The sequence below is a fragment of the Danaus plexippus genome, chromosome Z (genome assembly GCF_018135715.1).
Source record: "Danaus plexippus chromosome Z, MEX_DaPlex, whole genome shotgun sequence".
Lineage (NCBI taxonomy): Eukaryota > Metazoa > Arthropoda > Insecta > Lepidoptera > Nymphalidae > Danaus > Danaus plexippus.
In genome coordinates this window covers 4,454,540-4,478,123 of record NC_083559.1, presented here as the reverse complement: position 1 = coordinate 4,478,123, position 23,584 = coordinate 4,454,540, and the positions used below count along the sequence as shown (strand labels likewise).

General features: G+C 29.1%; 5 protein-coding genes across 6 annotated transcripts; 2 read left to right on the top strand and 3 right to left on the bottom strand.

Moving 5' to 3' along the window:
* Positions 1 to 530: 530 nt before the first annotated feature.
* Positions 531 to 4,044, bottom strand: LOC116777437 (beta-parvin). 2 transcript variants are annotated; one of them, XM_032670976.2, is made up of 8 exons: positions 4,024 to 4,044; positions 3,235 to 3,363; positions 3,026 to 3,115; positions 2,263 to 2,534; positions 1,646 to 1,836; positions 1,400 to 1,514; positions 1,062 to 1,305; positions 531 to 763 (listed from the first exon to the last, which is right to left on the bottom strand). In XM_032670976.2, the coding sequence occupies exons 2-8, from the start codon at positions 3,350 to 3,352 to the stop codon at positions 687 to 689; spliced, it is 1,107 nt and encodes a 368-aa protein (XP_032526867.2). In that variant the 5' UTR covers positions 3,353 to 3,363; positions 4,024 to 4,044; the 3' UTR covers positions 531 to 686. The 2 variants fall into 2 exon arrangements, with proteins under 2 accessions (XP_032526867.2, XP_032526866.2); XM_032670975.2 differs by lacking the exon at positions 4,024 to 4,044 and adding an exon at positions 3,509 to 3,667.
* LOC116777438 (LITAF domain-containing protein) lies at positions 3,854 to 7,126 on the top strand. Its single transcript, XM_032670977.2, has 4 exons — positions 3,854 to 4,009; positions 4,221 to 4,368; positions 5,526 to 5,679; positions 5,998 to 7,126. Exons 2-4 carry the CDS (start codon positions 4,227 to 4,229, stop codon positions 6,101 to 6,103), a joined length of 402 nt encoding a protein of 133 aa, XP_032526868.1. The 5' UTR covers positions 3,854 to 4,009; positions 4,221 to 4,226; the 3' UTR covers positions 6,104 to 7,126.
* A 1,129-nt stretch (positions 7,127 to 8,255) lies between these two features.
* LOC116777445 (ATPase family AAA domain-containing protein 3A homolog) lies at positions 8,256 to 13,228 on the top strand. Its single transcript, XM_032670991.2, has 10 exons — positions 8,256 to 8,559; positions 9,543 to 9,697; positions 9,778 to 9,890; positions 10,011 to 10,217; positions 10,346 to 10,503; positions 10,586 to 10,845; positions 11,049 to 11,172; positions 11,314 to 11,605; positions 11,689 to 11,887; positions 11,996 to 13,228. The coding sequence occupies exons 1-10, from the start codon at positions 8,367 to 8,369 to the stop codon at positions 12,167 to 12,169; spliced, it is 1,875 nt and encodes a 624-aa protein (XP_032526882.1). The 5' UTR covers positions 8,256 to 8,366; the 3' UTR covers positions 12,170 to 13,228.
* Positions 13,229 to 14,127: 899 nt separating this feature from the next.
* LOC116777764 (ras-related protein Rab-21-like) lies at positions 14,128 to 17,719 on the bottom strand. Its single transcript, XM_032671472.2, has 4 exons — positions 17,340 to 17,719; positions 16,501 to 16,668; positions 16,209 to 16,327; positions 14,128 to 15,763 (listed from the first exon to the last, which is right to left on the bottom strand). Exons 1-4 carry the CDS (start codon positions 17,469 to 17,471, stop codon positions 15,556 to 15,558), a joined length of 627 nt encoding a protein of 208 aa, XP_032527363.1. The 5' UTR covers positions 17,472 to 17,719; the 3' UTR covers positions 14,128 to 15,555.
* A 1,861-nt stretch (positions 17,720 to 19,580) lies between these two features.
* On the bottom strand, positions 19,581 to 23,475 carry LOC116777633 (uncharacterized). The gene is made up of 2 exons (XM_061526390.1): positions 22,847 to 23,475; positions 19,581 to 22,712 (listed from the first exon to the last, which is right to left on the bottom strand). Exon 2 carries the CDS (start codon positions 21,958 to 21,960, stop codon positions 20,416 to 20,418), a length of 1,545 nt encoding a protein of 514 aa, XP_061382374.1. The 5' UTR covers positions 21,961 to 22,712; positions 22,847 to 23,475; the 3' UTR covers positions 19,581 to 20,415.
* Positions 23,476 to 23,584: the final 109 nt, after the last annotated feature.

The following is a 23,584-nucleotide window of genomic DNA, read 5'->3' as shown; positions in this document are numbered from 1 at the left end:
TTCAAGATACGATAGACATAGGTGCAAAATATTAGTGTGTCATCTGATATATGAGGTATTAATTTCAGCACCTATTTAATAAAAAATAATTAAAGTCAAATTATAATTTTAAATAAAACTCAAGTTTTAGTTAATAAGTATATTATTTTTTGTTTACATAACAAGACTAGACCTACATAGTTTAAGTACATATAATACGTGTTTTTCTTTAAATCAGTTATTCATTTAAACAATATAGATTATATGATCCTTATATTAGAAACGTTGGTGAAAATCTGATATTTTTTCATCGTACTAATTGTAATTGTAATACTAATTGTAATATTAACTACTGTGTAATTGAATGTTACTGCATTTCAACTTGTGGTTCATTTCTCTCTGCCGTTATTTATAATACATAGTTATTAAAACTTTTAATAATATTACATCCATATATTATTGGAAATCAATTTTTTGATTATCTAGTGGAGTCCTAATTACCTAATACTATAAAACTTGATAAATATACAAAAGGAAATGAAACGACCAGCAATATTCATATTATTTAATATATTGATTAAGGCACGTTAATTTGTTAATAAATTAATAGAATTTGTTAGTTGATTACTAATTAAGTAAGCAATTCAATTTTTAATACATATATAGAATTATTAATTATGAACATTGAACACAATGATAGTCGCAGATTAGGGCTGGTTCTTGTATTTCGTGAAAAGATTGTACAGCACACGCAGTGTAGATTTAAGATCAAGGTTCACAATATCTGAAAAAAAAATATTATGAGATGTGTGAAAATATTCATCAATACATCGTTGAGAGCCTGTTTTGAAAGCTTATGAAAAAAAATGATTAATATAATATTATTAAATTAAAATTTACAAGTGGATAAAAAATATATATAACGGAAAAACAGTTTTCAGACCATACTCATCCAGTTCAGTACAAACAAATGGATTTTATAAAAACTTTCTTCACAGCTAAACAATTAATTATCGTTAAAGGCCTGATATATTTTTTTAAATATATTAAGTAAACTACGCCATGTATAATTAAAAACTTACCCTCAGATCTAGCCTTGGGTTTGGCCAACCCAGCATCTTGCATCAACTCAAATGCCAGGGAAACATTATGTACTTTCTGATCAAAGTCTTGTGGAGTCAGGTGGAAGTCAAAAAGTGGCACAAAATATCCCTCCAGTAGGCCCATAAGCAATACAAGGTACACACCATCGTGGAATTGACTATCGAGATCCATAACTTCGAGATTCACTTTACTGAGGTGTTTATTAACGAATGTGATTAGTGACTGAAAGTAATCAAACGTTTTTCACATATAATATTCACTTTAAATAATCAAGCAACAAAGGGCTAACTTACTACTCATTATTCAATACACTTACTTTTTTAACAACTTGCAGTTTGTCGGGGGCGTGGTCAAATAGTGCGTCGAAAGCATCCCTCTCGCACTTCATACCAAGGTCATCGTAAGTGGTCGTTATATCTTCAATATAAGTCCTGTGCAAAGAGAATAAATACGCATTATTCAATGATAATTGTTCATGTGATTAGCTCTTTTAAGATACTCGACGGAATCCTAATTTGATACAAAAGTAATCTTCATACATAAAATTAAAATATATAGATACCTATGGGAGAGCTGGTTGGGCGCATCCTTCTTCACAACAACCACGTTGACACTAACGTTTTCTGGCAGACGGACCGGTGCGCGGAAATAGCGAGCAAGCGCTACCAACAAATGCAAAATGGACACAACATTCTTTGAATGAATCGAATCCACACTCCACTTCTGTACTGGCTTTGAAGTTCCATAGATGACCTGTGCAATGCATATTCTTTTAGATTGGCATAGACAAACGTAATATTTGTTTTAAAACATATAATAAGAACATATTTTTAAAGATCATAAACTCACATGTAAATAATAAAAACGAATAAATCTATGTAATAATAATAACATCACCAACATGTCAATTCTATACAAGCATTAATTTTAAACTTTCATTTAGACTGTGTACTTTAATTGAGCATAACTTAAATAATACGAAAATGTTTAATATTTTTACATATAGTTTTGAGACCTCATAATCTTATTTAATTGAATTATTTCATCCATAATAAATTCATTTAAGTCTCAAAAATTTTCTCACTAATTTTATATTCATAATAAACATGTAAGAACATTATTATATTTCAGATTGTTGTCAACCACATTCACAGATTTAGTTAAATTTTATTTACACACCCTATTGACAGCTCTCAGAACTATAGCGAGCTTTTGACGCTGGCCCTCTTCAGATTGTGTAACTTCTGGGACATCCAACTTCGTCTCTGTCAGTTTTTCCAACAGCTTCTGTAACACCTGACCGTCGTAGAGATCCTCACTAATGTCTTTCACAATAATTCTCTGTGCAGCTAATTCATCATTGATCCAGTCAATCAAGACCTGAATTAAGTCTTTCACTCTTGGGTCTTCAAGAGAGCGGGGCTCAATGATCGCTCTTTCTTCATTGTCCACTATAAGAAATATATAAATATTGCATTGTACACAAAAAGGTTAAACATTTTGTCAGAGTGTGGTATTAGTTTAGATCGAGATGGAAGTTTTATTATTCCAAATCATAAGTCTACCATTGCAATAACTGATTAGGATTAGCACGTCATTTCCTAAACATTCATAGTTACAAACAAAACATTGTAAATTAAAGATACAGAACATATAAAAAAAAAGGCATGACACAAGCAAATTTTTGGCTTCCTATAATGATGACATTTCAAAGGCCTGAACTAAGTATAGATATACTACTTGCTTGCTGATTACATGGATACTTTTTTCATATGACAACAATCACTTATTTTGTTTAGTAAACAAAGTATATTTTATAATAAAAATTTAAAGATTTTTGGGATTTTAGTGCAATTTTAATAGAGATATAATTTAAATCTCATTGTAGTCTTGAAAGAATAAGAAAAATGGAGTCATAAAATATAGAGAAACAAATACTTACACAGGCTGTACTCCTCAGGAGGAATTTCTGGAGCTGTAGGACTTCCAGGTGAATCAATAGCATATTTGCCTTCTGCTTGAACTTCCTGAACTAGAAAGTTAATTATACAAAACTAAATCAACAATTTCACACCCACATAATTTAAGGGGAGTGGTTCACATGATGGAAAATAATAATTCTACCAACCCACACAATTACATTGAACATACCTTCCTTTATGCGCTTTTTACGACCAATTGTGCCGATTTTATCCCAAAATGATTCCTCTTTATCCTCTTTTTTAGGTAAAACCGGGGTTCTGGGAGATTTAGGGCGCGGTGAAGACATAATTCTTATTTCTGGAGAGGAAAATAAGGCAATATGAATCACAGCTTGTCCTTTTTTATAACTCGATACTACACTTCTAATAATAAACACAAAAAAAAACTTAAAATGGCTTTAAAAAAGAAGATCTACTAATACGCTTCTATATTTAATTCATACCTAATGCAATTAATAAAACAAACAATTGTTTAGAAAAGAAAGATTCCTTATCTATTCTCTTTTAACTATTATTAGTGGATGACGAACGAAAGGGCTTGAAGGCTAAGATATGATGACATACATCAAAACTTAGTGATGTAGAGAAAAACGCAAGTTTAAAATAATATCGATAGTTAGCAGCAGATTGAATGTCACGACTTAAAATTAATAATTACTTCTTTACCACCACAGGTCATAAATGCAAACAATACATTTATAGTGTAAACTAAATTTCTTTGACGTGAATGATTTTTAATGTTTATTGAAAGTGTCAACATTTAAATTTCATTTTTCGTTAGCCACTTAGTTAAAGTCATTAAATTTTTACAGCTATCTGTGGTGTATAATTTTGTGTAAAGTGTGAGTTCGTTTGTTACGAAGTCTTATAAATATAATTGTTAAATAAAAAAATAAATAAGTGTGATTCTTCTTAGACAAGACAGTTGTTATAAATATAACTGTGTTAGTATACTTACATGTTTAATTCATTATACATCAATCAAAACTTGGACGATTTAAGCAAATCTTAATGAACATCTGCGTTTTGTTGGTTGATGGAATCATTCCTATAAATAGCAAAAGAGATTGTATTGCATCATATGAGATTTTACAACCTGTGTGTCAATAGCTTCAAGTGGTTGTTTACATAGTTTTTTTTTGTTGTGTTCTTAAGGCGAAAATGGAGAAATCTGGTAACCCGCCGCCGTATGTGTGGGGAAATGCCCACACCATGCAGCCTCCCCCGGCAGCCCCGCCGAGCTATTCCCAAGCTGTGGGTGGTGTTGGTCCTTCCAGCCCCTACACCCCTCTTTACCCACCCAGTAAGTATAAATCCACAAATCAGTATACTGTTTCAAAATGACCTCATTGTTATTTCCAGACATTACTAATGTGTCCTTGTATCCAATGAAATATTTGGTTATTCAGGAAATTCTTGCATAACGATGATATCACTCATTAACTGGTTTATTTTGACATAAAAACTATAATACACAATAATTATATAAAGAAAAATGTAGAAAGATTATTTATAAAAATCAATTATTTTTATGCAGCAAGTATGATATTTTATGTTAATTGAGAGTACTCACCTAATCCTAGCTAACTAAACATATTTCTGTATAACTATCACAAAAGAGTTGACTTGTCAAATATGAAAAAAATGAAAATGAATGTATTTTATTATTTGTAATAATTAATTACAATATATAGCATAACCAAGTTAGGCACATACAGTAACAGTATGCTCTCCACAAATTGCTTTTTGTAAGAGTGTTAATTTTGCCTTTCTTTGTTATCCTTTAGACGTACTAGAAGAAACATTTTCATAGTAGCTTTAAAGCAATTTTTTTTTTTCCTCCAACTTGATATTAGTTATATTACGATGCCACAATCAGTCTTTTTCCTATTTCTTGAATCAGCGAATTAGTATGTGTAGTATGTCTATGTCTTTTATATAATTGCTTTTCCAAATGACATTTGTCATCAAAGGACATAAGAGACTCTTGTTGTACTTTATTGTCCCAAATTTCACTCAACATATAATTACTTTGCCGTAACTGTGGTCAAATTCAGACTAGATGAAAGTACAAAGTTTTTATTATTGGCAACCGATCATCAATTAGGGAACTGTATGAAACCGAAGGGACTGTACTCGAAGTAAACAGTCAAAAGTAAACAAAGACATTATTGTAAACATAAAAAAATTATGAGATAGTGAAAGGTATAATCTTTATTTACTGTCTAGATAAATAAACCTTCTCTGTAGTTTGTACTTAAATAACTTAAAAAACTTTTATAAAACATTATATAATTTAAGTAAAAATTTAAACAACACTTTTTATTTAAATTTTAAAACCAGCCCTACATGCATAAAATCATTAAGGATCCGTTTTAGAATTATGATATGAATAATATTATCAACTAAGTAATAACAAACAATTGACAAATTGATAGATTAGATCATTATGTATTGCAGCTTCTGGACCAGCCATTGTCACAACAGTAGTACCAGTGGGTCCTCAACCTACGCATATGATCTGCCCCAGTTGTCATTCTGAGATGAACACAGACACTCAAACGAAACCAGGGCTCATTGCATATGTGTGCGGAGCTATCATATTTGCTCTGGGGTAAATGCTACATACCATACAGATTTTAATTCTGCTTCAATTGCTAATTCCATAATTCAGTATCATTTATATCTATGAATTTTATTCATCATAATATTATACTTTTTGTTTATTTACTCTCAGTGGTACTACTATTTTATTAAATTAATTTTATCCTATCACAAATTTTCTAGGAGGCAATCAATCTATTAGCAATTTTTACGAGAATTTGACTGTAATATATTTTACAATTTGTTAATATGATATAAAATAACTAAAAAATATAGATACTCAAAATTTTTATTAATGATGATGATTTATTGTTATTATTTATTTCAGTGGATTCTTAGGTTGCTGTTTGATTCCCTGCTGTATAGACAGTTGTATGGATGTTCATCACAAGTGCCCCAACTGTGGAGCCTATCTCGGACGCTATCGACGATAAATTTTATCAAAATTGTTTCATCTACATGGAAAACGTGAATCTCTTTGTTGTAAAATCTGAAAAAATCTCTGTATGTGTTAAAATACTCTCATCACATTTATAAAAATCCAGTTCATTATTTTTACTGCCATCTAGACTGAATAAGTGTAAATCTTCCTTTAAAATCTTTCCATTATAGATGTTTAATATGAAACAAACTTCTTTTGCTATATCACTACAAATGAGACGTGAATAGCATTTCCGTGCTAACTTTTGCAACATTATTGTTGAAAATTGTTTTAGTCCCTAATCGAAAACCGCTATCATGTAGCCATGAACAAACTGTGAATAGTGTTAAGTGTAGAATATTTCTGTTGTAACTAATACACAAATGTTGTGACATTCGAAGATAAAACTTCTATAGACAACTTTAATTTTACTAGACTTTTATGTTTTATCAGAAATTCATATATGTGTTACATATTCCTTATTTAACGTTGTTTAAAACAAGGGATAGTGTTTTTTTTAATATGTTCAAAAGCCTAGTTGTTTAAGTGGTTCTTGATTTATTATAATTTTTTTAGGTATAAGCTATATAATTTTTAAATATATTTAAAAATGATTTGTTGTATGATGATTGCTGACAGTAACTGCATGAAATATTTACAATATTATGTTATAGTAACTGAATATAATGATAGCCGTGATGAACGAGAATGCTTTGAGAAATTAACTGTAAGGTTTTTGACTAATGAATTCAATTACAAATTTGACAGAATCGATTTTAGATGATCATGTGTTGGCGCTTGTTATTTTTATAAAAATGGCAATTGTCTTACAGCAATATATTTCTTTAATATTGCTTGTGTTATATATGACCTAACTTAAAAGTACTGCAATAATGTCTTCTGTCCATTATTCTGAGTTTATATTTTTACTATGTTGTTATTAACTTTTACATTTTAATAACAAATATATAAAACAATAATTTATTGTTATTGATAAAAATAAGTGTATTATAATAAAATAAATATTTAATAAACATCTTTTGGTTTGATTTTCATGTTTAAGTGGTTTTAAATATTTATCAGCAAATCTAACAGGCATTACATACGTAAAAGGGCAGAAATATTATGAATTCGACTCTCTTAAGCAATCTTAAAAAGTTGAACTGTTATTGTAATAGACTAGTTTTTGCATGTGATTTCGTCTGCTTGAACATCGAAATGAAGAGCATAAAGAAAGGTCCTATTCATGAAATTTACTATACTAATAGCTATGGTTACCCTCAGTAACATTTATAGCATGTGTTTCGGGATTTAATATATAATTCCTATATTATGCCGTGATTCTATGTCTGTTCTATGAATCTCTGTTTCATTTTGATGTCGAAGATTTTTATTACTTTAAAGCTTTATTAAAATCTATCATAAGGTTTTACGCGAAAGTCGACAAACGTCCATACCTTCTCACAAACTTTCGTAGTTGTACGTGTAAGTTATTCTTTTTTAACACGCTTTTTTTTATTACACAAGGTTACCTCAAGTGGCTGTTATTATTACATGATACTAATGAATGAAATAAGTTCCGGTATCATAAATAATAATCATTCATAGTAAAGTATAATTAATTTTAAGTATTATGAAATTAAAATATTTTCTAAAGCTTTATGCTTATAATTTAATAGCCTATCACTAAACATTAAGTTTTCAAATTTCGTTAATCGTTAATATATTTATATTTTTATTTACAGCACATTTTAGGATATCTTAAAAAATGTAAGAAGGTTGCAGTGAGCAAAAACGGTGGTCCCCGTTGGTCACGTGATTATCTAGCATATTCATTTCTCCGTTCAAATCATTGAAAATAGAAAAAATATATAATTTTAGCAAATAGTATTTAAGGTTCAACAAAGCTTATTTAAAAAATTATAGCTCCTTAAAATTGTGCAGAATTCGAAGTGCTAAATCATAATCCGAGAAGTTTATGATCTTAACACAATTATTAATTTTAATTTTTTTTTTAAATTCTATTAAATTCAACATACCGACATCATCAAAAATAAATATAGATATACATTTTGTCTTTCAATTATACCTAATACATATAAAAGTTCTTAAATTTATCACAGACTAAAAATATTCTATTCTCTGTGAATGTACTGACTGCTGTCTTAAATCAATAGACTTGGATTCAGTCCGTCGGTGTGCTGCGGTTACATTGAAAATAGTTCAAAAATAATTTCAAATAATAGTTTCATGACTAAAACTTTTATATTTTAGTCATGTCTTGGTTATTTGGATATAGTCGGCCTCAGCAGCCCCCTTCTGATGAACCTCCAGCTAATGGAGGAGAGCCTGCGGCGGCTGCTCCAGTTAACCTTAGTAAAGCCGAGAAGAAGGCAATGGAAGCCTACAGATTTGATTCCAGTGCTTTGGAAAGAGCTGCTCAAGCTGCCCGAGAATTAGAAAGATCAAGTATGACTTATACTTATTTAGTCACATTTTAAAGTATTGCATAATGCGACCGCATAACCTACAAATGAGGTCCAATAAGTTTCATGGCCTTTGGTTTTGCTATAAAATGTCTTTCATTATAGCTGATATATCTTTTCCAAGTACACATTTTTGGGACATACCATTTACAGAATATGTAATTTATTATTTACAGTATAATGTAATTACTTATTTTAGGTACAAAGTTTAATTTTGTGCCACTGTTCTTATTTATATATTTTACAATAAAATAGAATGTATAAATTTTTATGTTCAAATGTTTGCTTTGCAAGATTAAGAAAGTCTTGTAACATTTACATTTTCCTGGTAAAAATTTTTGGAAAAATAGATGTCCTTGTGCCAGCACAGCTGATGTTAGTTCATTTAATTAATTTCTGCAGATTAAGGTATTCAGATTCACCTCACTCAGAAAAAAAAGTATTATTTTTTATTTCAGTAATAATTCTATTATAATAAATTTATTAGCAAAAAATTTTAAATATATATTTTGTTACTTATTTATAAAATATACTTAATTAAGGGCTACAAAAAACACTAAAATTGTCTTGTAAAATTTAAAATGTGATTAAAGGTATCATAAAGCAATAAAGTATTAATTTATTTTTGATTATATTAACGTAATTAAGTTAGCTTTTTTTATTATAACATAACTCTTAAACAATTCTTTTTCAAAAGTAAATATGTTTAAGGTGAAAATTTGTATTATATCTTTATTTGTTTTAATAAAAAAAAAAAACCTACAATATAATCAATATATCATGTATTTTTGAAGAAGCCATATATTTGGGAGTAAAATACCTTAAAATAATGAATTTGTGTAGAACAAAAAGTGGAAATTCTAATTTATGTAAACCGATCATTGTTCAACAATTATAAAAAAGTTTCAAATGTAATTAAAAAGAAAATTATTAAAGATTTTTATTTATTAATTCTGATTTTTGTAGGACATGCAAAAGATGCTTTGGAGATAAGTAAGTTACAAGAGACAACTCGGCAACAAGAGCAAATGGCTAAGATCAAAGAATATGAAGCTGCTATTGAACAAGCCAAAGTTGAACAAAAGAGAGTTGATTATGAAGAAAGACGTAAGACATTACAGGTGCAAAAAATATACATAAAACTCATACCCTTAGCAAACAGTAATAATCTATTAAAGTTTATCAATAATTTTGTTTGCAGGAAGAAACAAAGCAACACCAAATGAGAGCCCAGTATCAAGATCAGCTGGCAAAAACCCGTTATGAAGAGCAATTGCTACAACATCAAAAGTCTCAAGATGAAATATTAAGAAAGTAATAAATAACAAATATTTTTTCTTTATATTTACCTAATTTTAACAATTTGTTTGTTAACAGCAATCCTTAAAATCACATAAATTTAGAAAATTAAATTTCAACAAAAAATGTTTATAGACAAGAAGAGAGTGTTGCTAAGCAAGAAGCATTAAGACGAGCCACCATCGAGCATGAAATGGAGTTACGTGAGAAAAATAAGCTGAAGGCAATAGAAGCTGAAGCGAGAGCTAAAGCCAAGGCGGACCGAGAGAATAGAGATATAACTCTCGAACAAATAAAACTGAAAGCTGCAGAAAATAGAACCACTATATTGGAGAGTATACAGTAAGGCCCGTTTTAAAGTACTGACTTTTAATTTGTTAAAATTTTAATTTTGTCTCTCTTAATGATGGTATAATCCCTTTGTGGTATCATTAAATAATAAAATATTATTCATACCTTTTTTCTCACAGAACAGCAGGTAGTGTGATTGGGACGGGTTTAAATGCACTCGTCACAGACTGGGACAAGACCCTCGCCGCTGCTGGTGGTTTGTCTCTACTTGCCTTAGGTGTCTACTCCGCTAAAGGTGCTACATCTGTAGCTGCTAGATTCCTTGAGGCTAGGATTGGTAAGTTATTTGTGTTAACTTATTCAAATTCCCATGAAAGGTAATCATGACGTAAACTATTAAATGAATATTTTTCTTTAAGGTAAACCCACGTTAGTCAATGAGACATCTAGATTTTCTCTCCTTGAAGCTGTTAAGCATCCAATCCTCACAATATCGCGTGCTGTATCAAATTTCAAGAAACCCACTGATGCTTTGGGTGGTGTAGTATTAGCTCCAAATTTAGAAAGACGCCTAAGAGATATAGCAATAGCCACTAAGAACACTAGGATGAATAAAGGTTTCTATAGAAATCTGCTCATGTATGGACCTCCCGGTACTGGAAAAACTTTGTTCTCAAAGGTTAGTATCTTTTATAAAGAATGATGGGAAATATGAGTTGACTGTTATATGTGAAACATTTTTGTCTGAGGTCCTAATGCCTGGGATGGTCTGAGCACTTCCTACTGAAGTTTCAGCGCCGTTATCTGATTTGAAAATCGAATTACGAATCCAATATTATGTTTTGAAGAAGTATATTTTATATACAATACGTTTTATTTTAGAAATTGGCTAAACATTCTGGTATGGAGTATGCTATAATGACTGGTGGTGATGTAGCCCCTATGGGCAAGCATGCTGTTGCAGCTATACATAAAATGTTCGACTGGGCCAACACCAGCCGTAAAGGTATGTAGCAAATCCTGACCACCATTTGTAGTACAGTATTTATATTGATAAATATATTAATATGGTTTTTAATCCTTCTGCCATGGTGTATAAACAAATGGGTTTGTTTCCATTGCATCATAAATATGTTTTATTTCGTAGGTGTGCTGCTCTTCATTGATGAAGCGGACGCATTCCTCCGCAAACGGTCTTCGGAACATATTAGTGAGGACCTTCGTGCTGCTCTTAATGCATTCCTCTATAGAACCTCAGATCAAAGTAGCCGTATTATGCTTGTGTTGGCATCAAACACTCCACAACAGTTTGATTCTGCCATAAACGACCGTCTGGATAAGATGATTGAGTTTGGTCTACCAGGACTGGAGGAGAGGGAACGCTTGATCAGATTGTACTTTGATAAGTTCGTGCTTCAACCTGCTTCACAGGGTAAAAGGTAAATTGAAGACAACATTGCAATATTAGAATAATATTTGGCTTTATAGATATGGTGTTTTCTTTATTTACTTCTATCCTCAGACGTCTCAATGTGGATCAGTTTGACTACAGTCTTCTCTGTACTAAGCTAGCTGAACGTACAGCGGGTATGTCTGGCCGAGCACTCTCTAAGTTAGGGGTGGCTTGGCAGGCGGCTGCATATGCTTCTGACGATGGAAGACTAACTGAACAGATGTGTATTGACATCTGCGATGATGCTGTGCAGGACCACAGGCAGAAGGTAAACTTATACATTACCTATTACTTCTAGCATCGGAATTACAAAAGTTATTATTAAGCAATACCTTCCATTCCCATATAATTTATTAATTAATTAATATATTTTTAGATGGAATGGTTGTCTGTTGAAGAGAAGTCAAGGACGATGATACCCTATTTATTGGACTTGCCGCCCTTAGACAAAGTAACAGATGCCAAAAAGGCTACCATCACTGAACTTCCAGAGACCAAAGAGGAACGCAAAACCAAAAAGAAAACAAAAGAAGTGGAATTAGAAAAGTGACACATCATTAACCCGAGCAGCCCTCAGCCTGAAACTTGTTCCGCACACAAAATAGACTGTGATAGAAAGTGTATCTATGACTTTAGTATTTCAAAATTAAAAACATCCATAGTGTTAACAGATTCTACAATTGCCATTTTACGTGAATTGTCAATGAGAATTAAGAAATAATAAAGACTTATGATTGCATTTTACTATTAAAAGTAAGCAAAATTAATCTGTGTCTACATGTTGTTATGACTGTTAAGCAAGATAGGAACACATTCATAGTTATATAATATATCAGACTTGTATAAATTATATCTATATCTTGCTTTGGAACAAATTTACTGTCTATATTACTACTTTTGTATAAAAACATCTTTATATTTACAGATTAGTTATAAAACTGAAGCTTTACAATTCTTCACAAATTCAACAGTTTAAAAGAAGCCAAAATTAATTGTAAAAATATTGGGATATGTTTTAAAAATATATATATTGTAAGCTATCCTAATTTTAGGTTATTTGTAGTTGACAGATGTTGAGTCTAGTTTCTTTCGTGTAGGTGGTTTAGTTAATAAAGAAAAAGTAAAGTAAATCATTGTCTTCTAATAATATCCAGTCAGATTTCTTAGACAAATTGCCATGTGTCTTAATGAAAATTAAATAATGCATAAAAAAAATATCACCTTTTAAAAGTTGAATTTGAAAGCGAAGGGGCTTGTAGACATAATAATATAGCGTGGTAATTTTAACAGCGTTACTGTTTTTATTTTGGAATTCTATTAATTAAATTCCGTTGGAACAAGTATGTTGTCACTTAACAAAATCATTTTATTTGCATTTATTGCATGATATTGTCATACGGAAGTATGATTTGAGATAAATGTTATCTTTCACATTTACATTATGTATATTATATTGTAGGAATTTATTTTGGATATTAATAAACCATTGTTAAAAACTTAGAAGGAATTGAAGGTGGTTAAATTATTTTTAAGGTAATACAAGTTGCTATGTGAATTTTATGTGTCGCTTTGTCCTGAATGTAGTTATGTTAATAGATGTTATACATAATATGGTTGGTTTAATTTCTTTACTGAGATAAACTATATAAGGTAATGAAGTTTTGAATTAATAAGATTGATCTTATTTGAAGATATGGGATTAGCATAGCTGTGTGTAAAAAATTACACTGGCCGAGTAATAGAAATCTGTCATTATCCAAAAGTTTGAATATAGGTACAATCAAGTAAATATTGATAAAAAATATGAGGATAATGGACCAAAATTTTTGAGATGAATTGCCAAAATAGAAATATAATTGTTGATTTATCTCAACATTAATCTATACTTCATATTTTTTTCAAACAACAAAACCGCATCCTACTTCCTCGTATAATATATAAGATTTCATTTTATTTCTTATTTCAGCTTAAGTTGTATTATATTTTTAGTTAACTTTGTTGCACAAGTATTTTTAAATAGTTATTTGATTATGATAACTATTTATAACACGGAATTGAATTATTCTACTTTGACAGGTACGTTGTCACTTGTTAGTTATAAAAAAACCGATTTCAGTTTTACACTGTTTAAATTATAATTATATTGATGTCTTTTGCATTATACTAATATATTCACACTTATCCAGTAAAAAATATATATGAATATATGTATAGGTGCGTCAAGGGCGGACCAATTTTATTGCTTATTGGTTATTACGTAATCTGTGTAGGTGGTATAAGGTAACATTAAACATCACATAATTATTAAAAAAATTGTTACCGGTACATTGCATGTTAAAAATATTTTTAAGTTTATCTTACATATTATTGATTGAGATTGTTTGAGTCAAATTTTTACGAAATAAGGTTAATCGTTGTGGTTTTATTTAGTAACTTGTGTAGAAGTTTCATTCACATTAAAATAAATTTAATTGCGATTAAAGGAAAGAAACCATAAACAATTCAGAGGACATTATATGAAACAAGTGCATTTATTCAAAATTTTAACAATAAACGAGGCCAATAATTCAAGTGTTTTAAATTCGTGAACTAATTTAATCTTTCAGAGAATAGTATAATCGTAATTCATAGAGAACAAAAACTTAAATGTCATATTTATTTTAAGCAGTTCTCAAATAACATATTTATAATAATACAGTAAATATAAATAAGGTTTTGTTCATATCAAATGTATATTACTACAAGAATTTCTATCAATATTACTAATAAACAATTAGATTCTGTATTAATTTTTTATAAAGCCAAGTGATATATATTACAGTTACAGTAAGGAAATGGTAAATATACGTACACATTCATTAAAAACTTCATAATTTACATGAACACATATATTTTTTTAACCAATCGAAAAATTTTAATTTATTGTAGGCACAGTTGCAAGATATATTGACGAAATAAACAAAAGTTCAGTCACGCCTTTGAACATGTAGAATATATGAAACAATGTCACTGGCATTACTTGACAGTTAAAATTTTAAGGAATAAGAAAAATCTTGTTCATGAAACACCTTACAATAGGTTTTTTTAATATTTATTATAGACGAAAGAATATACTTATATGTTAAATTATATAATTCAAGGAATGTAATACTTAAATTTTTAGCTATCGCTTTTAATAAATACAGTATAGCAATGGTTTACGTAAAATGCATGTCTAATCAATTTCAAGGACAAATTTTTCCATACCATTTCCATTCAAGTCTGCCTCCATGCAATGTAAATAGGAGAATATTGAAAATAGTGACTATATCCTGTAACGAATTTTTCATTTATCATAATATAAAACTTTTTTGTGACAAATTAAAAAGTTATGTAATGAAGTTTGTTTAATATGACAGTATGACCTTATCATTACAAAACACTCCTGAATTCTTGTACAATACATTTACAATTCATAATATTTTAGATTCCCAATAATAGAAACAATCTCAATAAAAAACAAAACAATAGATTTTATAGATCAAACTATGTTAAAACAACGCTTCAGTCAAAATAACAGCCCTTTGTTAGACATTAAAAGTTATTTGAAATATTTAAAAATAGATTACTTTATCATATATATATATAAGTAATTAATATAATTCAAAATCATTGTGATACATTCTAGCGATAGATACTAATAAAATATTAATAATTATAACAAATATTCTCATGAATAGTCTGATGAATACAATATATAAATATAGAATTAGCCTAAGTTCTATATAAATTTTGCTAGTTGTGATTAAATGATATCACTTATTTGCACATGTATAAAATGATAAAGTAATCAGACCAGATATGAGACGGGCTCAAAATGGTTTACATATTTTGAAGTTATTCGAGCCCCAGGAGACTAAAGTTTGACTTAGACAATGCTTTTATCAATATAGTATTTTAGTTCCTAATTCCTGAGCAGCAAGAAGACTGCTGTGGGGCTTCATCTTCGACAACCAGAACCCTGGACGTCCTTGACACATCGGCTTGAGAATTTTGTTCAAATCTTTCCGTCATCTCCCTCGTCAGTTCAAGGAATAACTCCTCAACACCTTGATTCATTTTAGCTGATGTATTAAAATGCCTCGCACCTACCATTACCGCATAACTGTAACATCAAAGTAGAATTACTTTCATTCTGTCAATGTTATAAATGCGAGTGTGTATTTTTCTATAGGTATCTTTTACTCTTACATAAAGTTGAGTAAATTTTTAATTTTTACAACAATAATTTAGTTTATATTATAGCAAAAAAATTTACGGCTGTGTAAAGATATAGTTTAACATAAGTGTGTTAGTAATCAAAGGAGTACTGGATTTATTGAAATATAATAAAAATAGTGTAATATTAATGATATTATAATAACATATTGTTAAAAGATTTCAATTATTATTATGATTTTCATATTTGTGTATGCTTTTACAAAATTTAAGTGGTTAATTGAAACAGCTGTCGATGATCACATTTATGTCATCAAACAAATATTAAATTTTCTGTAACTTATTGTTCTTGTGACTTAGCAATCATATATAATTTGAAGTAACAACTTTACCTCTCAGCTTCCTCCAACGGCACAGTCCTGTCCTGCTCCAAATCAATTTTATTGCCTGCAATTACCAACACAATGTCGGAGCCGAGCATCTTTCTTAACTCCTTAACCCAATTCTTTACCTACAAGCATATCGAGTTTCTTTTATTCAATATAGCGATTTTAATTGAAAAACTTTATGCATTAGTCAGAATTTGTAAGTTATTTGCTTTATATAATATCATTAGAATTAACAATAGTGTGAGGAATATATACAATATATTTATTTGATTTAATTAAATTTTTTTAATATTACTTTTCCAAAAGAATCCTCGTCAGTTATATCATAAACAAGTATGGCGCCATTCGAGTTCCGATAGTAAATTGGTCCAAGGGCATGAAATTTCTCCTGTCCGGCTGTGTCCCAAATAGAGAGGTTTATGCGTTTTCCATTTATGTTCAATTTCTTGTTGAGAAAGGTTGCCTAAACGAAAGGCAGCATTCTTAAATAATCAACATAAGTCCACTAGGTTTAAAGAAACATATAAGTGAAATTAGATTAGCTATGTACTAGTCACAGCAATAACAGACAACTACGCAGCTAATACTATTGCATTGCGTTGACTTACATCTTTACTTAGCAATATCATAATTAATGTTGATTAAAAAAAATAAAAAAAAATCGCAAGCCTAAATTTTTTAAATAGTGGTTTTTTTTTGTTTTTAATTAACAATGATAACTTCACAAATAACTTATAAAGCAGGTTTTGAGGCATATAAAATTTATTTATATATTTTATGTATATAGCAATTGTCAATTCAATAATAAAATATTCATATGGAGGATTTATGTAAATTTCTACGATACTTTTTAATTGGAACATTCTTATTTTAAATTACAAAAAATATTTGTATATGTAATTATAGATATTTTATTTTCGATGATTTAAAATGAATATTCACAAAACAAGCAATTACAATCGTGTCATTTGGTAATTGGTGTCCACGAAGTTGTGCAACATTTTTATTAAGAAATATTTCGTATTAACAATGCAGTGAAGGTTTCTTTATTTCTTAAATTTTAAAAGTTTCGGCAGTGTATAATGAAACCACCTGAGAATTATATTTAATTAAATTATCCTAGGTTTCACTTACTTGGAGCGTCGTAAGATGTTTGTCATTATATTTGTCTTCAATATATCGCAGTAATAAAGATGTTTTTCCGACGCAGCCTTCTCCTAACAAAACTACTTTAAAATTGTGTGTACCACTTTGGACTGTGGTCATTGTTATATTGGGATTATACGTGTAATTCAATACTTTTAATAACTTCCTTCTGTTACCACTTACTTTTAATTTAACATACTATACCTAGTATTTGATTTGTAGAACATTGCTAGATTTTCTGACTTTAAATTTTAATTTTAGGTTATTGTTAATAACACGAGAATGAAAATAAGATACTATTTCAAATAACTTGAACAGTTTTATATATTTCGTAACAAACAAGTCAAAACTGCGTTAGCAGTCAATAATGTTTAATCATTTATGACAGATTGCTAAAGGCAAAAATTATTTTTTCGACGGGTAATACAGTTTTGGATTCCAAGAATTTTGGATTCATATTGTACTTTTTTACTTCAAAATATATGATTATGTAACATCGTTGGTTTGGGTAGCATAAATTTCTTATTTTTAAAAAGGAGATACATTCATGGAGCCTTTACAATTAAAAAAAAAACTTACTTAAACTCAGTTAAATGAAAGCGACGCTAGCACGAATGGCGTCGCAACAGAATGTATGTTTTTGAAAACTGCGCAAGTTTCCAACTCTTTCTCTCTGCGCAAAATGAATGGTTTTCATGTTATTGATTATCGAACTGAAGGCTAATCAATCGAGATATAATATGTAATCAAAATTAGAATTTGCAACATTTTTCTGCTCCAACTGCTGCAGAATAATTATAATTCAATATTTCTACCAATGTAGAAAATACTAAATAGATCTTAAGATTTCTATGAATGGTACATATTGCATAGCAATTGAACCGTATGCTTAAAATGTAAAAAATACTAATTTACATATATAATCAAATTCTTAATATGTAGATTCATTTAAATAAACATATCTACAATGTAATTATTATTTCTGAGATTGGAATATAAAATTATTTTCAAAACACGACTTTATTTTATGCACATTCAAAAAGTTTTTTTAAGATTGTTTTTCCTGTTATGTACATAGCGGCTTTGTTTTTAATGTTTGGAAGGATAGATATTATTACAAAGGGAGTGTTAGTGATAAAATGAACTAAATATGTCAAGAAATATACAATAATACGAGGAACCAGTTTATTTGTTATTTGAAAATACTAAGTACACCAAATTGTATTGACTCGTGCTTATAGTTGGGTCATTGGAGCTATATTGGTTTTTGACGTTCTAGTTTTCAGTTAAAGTGTTCGGATAAACTTACCATTAAAATATTGTAGTAGAAATTGTTGTATCAATAATTTAATTCCCTCTTAATTAAAATATTAGATACTATTATTAATTATTATCAATTTAAAAAAATACTACTATTTTGTTTTTCTTTTAAGGAGAGAATTGAAGAGTTTTTGTTAATCTATATATATATACATAAATTTTAATATTATAGTATATATCGGCGCAAGCAGCTTCAATGACGGATGCAACATGGAAATAACTGGCATCAATTATTATAACAACTTATTGGTCGTCGTTACTATTGTTAAAAGTAAAACGAAATCAAAGAGAATAGAACTATGTTTGAATTCTGGTTTAAATATGACGTCTGGACGAACGACAAGGGACTGTAGAGTTCAGCGAGTGCGGATCATAAAGAATGTGATTATGAAGAACCTTCGAGAAATACAAGAACATTTAGAAGAATTGAAGTTTCATTCTAAAATATCTGGAACTTTCTGAAACAAGTGACATTAGAGACGTCAGCGAGGCTGGCGTCCTGTCTTTAAAATAATGAATTTGTAATAAAATCCGATATATATATTACCCAACTTTAACATTTTCAGAAAGCTCTTATACATATCTGAATGTGATATATTTTGAAATTAGTTGAAAATAAATTAAATTCATTTAAACGTAAATTTTTTTGACAGTCTTGTTACATTTTTCATTGAATTTCTAAAATATAACGATCAATATCTTTTTGTAAGAGTGTTATTTGCACCTAATAACTTTAAACAAAGAATATTTTACAATTAAGGGACGACTTTTTGCTACGTGACAACCATTTTTATTGATATTTTATGTTTTCGTTTAAGGTCTTATTTTTTGTCACTTATGGCCGACGGACAGTTCCTTGAAAATTTATTGCCCGGAATACATTCTGTATGGGTTCTTTACAATATTTATTTAAAATGCAACATATGCCTAAACGAATGCAACTAAGTGCTGACATTACATTTTATAAATATTCCTGTTCACATTGAAAATTTATTTGTGATTAAGATATGTATGTACCTAAAGGTAAGAAGGCAAACCTTTAATTTTCTTTTAATACTTTTTATATTAGTTTTAATATGACTCATTTTAAATAATAATAATAATATATTTTTTTAGTAAATCGTTGGATGACTATTGGTTATGGAATTATAAAACAAAGTTGATATAATAGCAAACTGTACTAAAGTCGTGTTAATTTATTGCGAGTTTGAAGCGTTAAAAAAAATACTTTCTTCTTCATTTTTTTCATTGTTTTTTAAATATAACTATAATTATATGGTAAGATCTATTTATAATAATATATATGGCGGTTTTGGTTTATCGGTACGAAATCAATGGAAAATAAATGTAAAGTAGATAAACATATATGACCATCTGCATTGGCTATGATGAAAGTTATCAAAAATACTGTGTTACTGAAAAAACAATGAATGTTATTACAACAATAATAACTACATTCATATAAAATGTAAAGGTAATTATTTATACATATGATACTATTTTGAAATTATAATTTTTTTCTTGATAATGTTCTACGTCTGGTAAATGTTATAGACGACAATACTTTAAGATAGTAGTAGGATTTCCAATAACTCGAAGAGTGAAAATTACTTATATTACTAATAACAATATTATTCTAATAAAAATCTCGAGATTTTCTTCATTTCCCTATCCTTCTTAAAGCAATTATAACTTCTGTATGATGTTTGTTTTTAAACTGTAGCTCATTATAAAAAAAAAAGTATTATGTGAGATCAATAAATTTAGTTTGTATTTTAGCAGGGGTCAAGATCAAGACCGTGCTTGATTTATTTGACATATTCTTGAGAACGTTTTTAAACCAATCCATTGCATTGGTTGGTTTCGTTTTTTGGCCCACCTCAGTGATACTAATCGTAGAAGTTGTTGTATGGGTTGTACCATTTTTGGGTTTCTTATTTACTCCAGTCACTGCTAGTGCTTTTATAGACGTTCGTTTTAAACTCACATCGTATACCTTCACCGTTGGCACTGTCGTTGTCTTAATCCTGTTATTTTTTTGTGTCGGCGTCTGTAATCTTAAATTTAAATGACTAGTTTTAGGTTTTGACGTAAATCTTTTTGATGTACGTTTTATATTGAAGTAAGTCTTCTTAGAATTTTGTATATTTCGTGAGGTGGATCTATTTTTCTTAACACTCTTCTTATTTTGTTTTTTAGTTATTTTTATTTTTTTTGCGAAATTATTGTCTATACTTTTGGGTCTTGTACAGTCTTTCCTCTTCCTCATACGTTTAATATTTTGTTTTGGTATTTTTTTATTGAACGCCAGAACTCTTTTCTTCACAATTTTCTTTTTATTTGCACTTTTTTTAATATTTTTTTTTGTGTCAACCCTTTTATTCTTTGTTTTGCTTCTAACATTACTTTTTCGGTTCTCTTGTTTCATTGCATTTTTTTTCTTTGCTACTATATTAGTTTTATAGCTATTTCTATTTATTTTTGATTTTGATGTTTTACCAGAGACAGAAAATTGCTTCGTTCTTGTCATAGTTTTTGTAGGTTTTTCAGAATTGATATTAATACTAGTTTTAACTTTTCGTAAAAATTTACGTCGATAATTCGATGTGAATAATTCACGTTTTCTTTTAATGTGTAATGGACTATCTAAAATGTATTTAATCCAATAACTTATCGGTTGGACTGCAATAAAAATTCTTTCAGAATATTGACAGCTTCTAAAATCTTGAACACCCATTATACCAATAAGAATATCATTTGAAATTAAAGGAGTTCCTTCGCGAATAAAGCAGTCTTCAAAATCCTTTTCACCAGCGCAGATGTAGTTGGGGTCTAAATAAGATGAATCTTGGTTACAAGTTTTTATTTCAGCGATTCTAAATTTTTTGTTTCCATCAAGTACTGGTATAAGAGCCGGCGAGCCAGTTAGCTTCGGGATATCCACTGACGATAATTTTATAAAAGTAATATATTTATTTTCAGTAAAATCCACCTCCACAAGAGCGATAGTATTTATTCCAATAAAAGAGTATCCCATAGTATAAGTCTTAGCGTTAGGGTATATATGATACTGCTTTATTTTATACATTTTGTTATTTATTTCAGTGAATTGACACATAGTAGCACAGTAATTAGTAGATATGATATATCTTGGTGAAAGAATCGTTCCAATGCAACATCCATTAGGTTTATAAATACAACCTTCGCATACAAAACGAACAATAATATTTAAATTAAAGCTTAAAATATTGGAACACAATAAACACATACATACAAACAAAATTATCATCTTACGCAATTGCCACAAAACTTATATTTTTTATGATTCAGAAAAGTGCAATAAAAGATAAGACCCAATCATATTTTAAAATGAAATTCAATTTAATATATACATATAGTATGTTGGTTAGATAATACCCAACTATGATTTAAAAGGATTGTAAAAGAACATTTATGTCATGGGAGTTGTTTAACGTTTTTCTTTACAATGATAAAGAAAAACTAGCCGAAAAGATTACCCCACATTGTTTTTATAAGAATATTGATGCATAAAATACAAATATACTTTTCTATTTTCATTAATGCGAGGTGATTACATATACTTTGTATAACATTAAGTTTAAATAAGACTCTGGAACTAAAATAAAACTAAAAATTTTGGGGAGGGACAAAAGATGATAAATGTCATTGAAATAAATTATTCTGTATGAGATGATATAATATTTTTCTAAGTGTACTCTAAGCCAATCAGAATATAATATTTTTTTGTATTTAAAAATGGAACAATAAAAAGTAAAAAAAAAAATTAAACAATATTAAATAAGTTAAGAAGAAGCCCAAAAAGGAAATATATTTGAATGTAAAGTAATTAATACATGTTGGTGTTGCTGTACCTATTCAATCAGATTATAGGCACTTATTCTGCTTCGTTAATCTTCGTAACAACGTAGTGCATGTTCAACTGTCACGGAGCGCTAGATCTAATTACAGACGATTGGATTAATATCATTTCTGGATATTCAAAATTATTATTCAGTGTCACTGTAAATAAGATAAAAAATATTTTTATATAAAGTAACACCTTTTTTTGCAAAAAGTTGGTAGTGAGGATGTTATAGGTAATAAATAAATACTTTTTTAAGAGTAGTGGTCAGTATGGATAAACCTTTACGTACTTGGCGCCGGCGCCGCTTGCGCATTCCACGCGATCTCGAGGAAAGTGCATCCGTGAATAACTACTAATAATCTCACATCAACATTAAAACATCACGCGCCACCGCCTCAAAATAGAATCATTTCATTCATAAACAATGCATATCAAGCAATTCTATCATATTCGACGCATTACCGTTAAATTAAACACTCGGAATTCGATATTCTGGCTTACAATTCCACCGGCAGCGTACTCGATAAATCAAGATAACGTCGGAATGCTATGCGGTTCAGCAGAACATTAAAATACCAATAATATGCCAACTTCAAATGCAATCAACTAATAGTTTTGTTCCGATACTAAATAATAAGGGACGGCGTAGCTCGTGCGTACAAGCAGCTCCGTTGTGCCAATGTCGGCATTTGAAATTATAACGTCATCCCTCTTATGAACATGATCGAATTCTGTTTGATGCGAAGTTTGTGATGTCATGGGTAAATTTGTTTACATTCGATTTAACAATTAATTGTATCTGACTGTTTTTTAAATACTATACGATTATCTAAAACGATAATTCACAATTTACCCTGACATTTTATTTTAAAAATCAATTGTGATTTGTTAATTTAGGATACGTTTTTGTTGTGAGGGTGACACTCTCAAAAATTTGGGCATATTACATTATATTTTATTTCTGATTTAAGTCTCAATAATAATAACTATATACTGTTCTATATGTTCTACATAATAAAAAAATAAA

What these genes read in the sequence shown, in the direction of transcription:
- LOC116777437 (XM_032670976.2), bottom strand. Translation starts at nt 3,352, where the DNA reads ATGTCTTCACCGCGCCCTAAATCTCCCAGAACCCCGGTTTTACCTAAA. An exon ending in AACTGCAAGTTGTTAAAAAA is followed by an intron (nt 1,306 to 1,399) that starts GTAAGTGTATTG and finishes GATTACTTTCAG; the next exon opens with TCACTAATCACATTCGTTAA. An exon ending in ACCCAAGGCTAGATCTGAGG is followed by an intron (nt 764 to 1,061) that starts GTAAGTTTTTAA and finishes TTTTTTTTTCAG; the next exon opens with ATATTGTGAACCTTGATCTT.
- LOC116777633 (XM_061526390.1), bottom strand. Translation starts at nt 21,960, where the DNA reads ATGATAATTTTGTTTGTATGTATGTGTTTATTGTGTTCCAATATTTTA.
- LOC116777438 (XM_032670977.2), top strand. Translation starts at nt 4,227, where the DNA reads ATGGAGAAATCTGGTAACCCGCCGCCGTATGTGTGGGGAAATGCCCAC. An exon ending in CACCCCTCTTTACCCACCCA is followed by an intron (nt 4,369 to 5,525) that starts GTAAGTATAAAT and finishes TATGTATTGCAG; the next exon opens with CTTCTGGACCAGCCATTGTC. An exon ending in GCTATCATATTTGCTCTGGG is followed by an intron (nt 5,680 to 5,997) that starts GTAAATGCTACA and finishes TATTTATTTCAG; the next exon opens with TGGATTCTTAGGTTGCTGTT.
- LOC116777445 (XM_032670991.2), top strand. Translation starts at nt 8,367, where the DNA reads ATGTCTTGGTTATTTGGATATAGTCGGCCTCAGCAGCCCCCTTCTGAT. An exon ending in AAAGACGTAAGACATTACAG is followed by an intron (nt 9,698 to 9,777) that starts GTGCAAAAAATA and finishes TTTTGTTTGCAG; the next exon opens with GAAGAAACAAAGCAACACCA. An exon ending in ATTCCTTGAGGCTAGGATTG is followed by an intron (nt 10,504 to 10,585) that starts GTAAGTTATTTG and finishes TTTTTCTTTAAG; the next exon opens with GTAAACCCACGTTAGTCAAT.
- LOC116777764 (XM_032671472.2), bottom strand. Translation starts at nt 17,471, where the DNA reads ATGACCACAGTCCAAAGTGGTACACACAATTTTAAAGTAGTTTTGTTA. An exon ending in AACATCTTACGACGCTCCAA is followed by an intron (nt 16,669 to 17,339) that starts GTAAGTGAAACC and finishes CCTTTCGTTTAG; the next exon opens with GCAACCTTTCTCAACAAGAA. An exon ending in CCGTTGGAGGAAGCTGAGAG is followed by an intron (nt 15,764 to 16,208) that starts GTAAAGTTGTTA and finishes TTGATGTTACAG; the next exon opens with TTATGCGGTAATGGTAGGTG.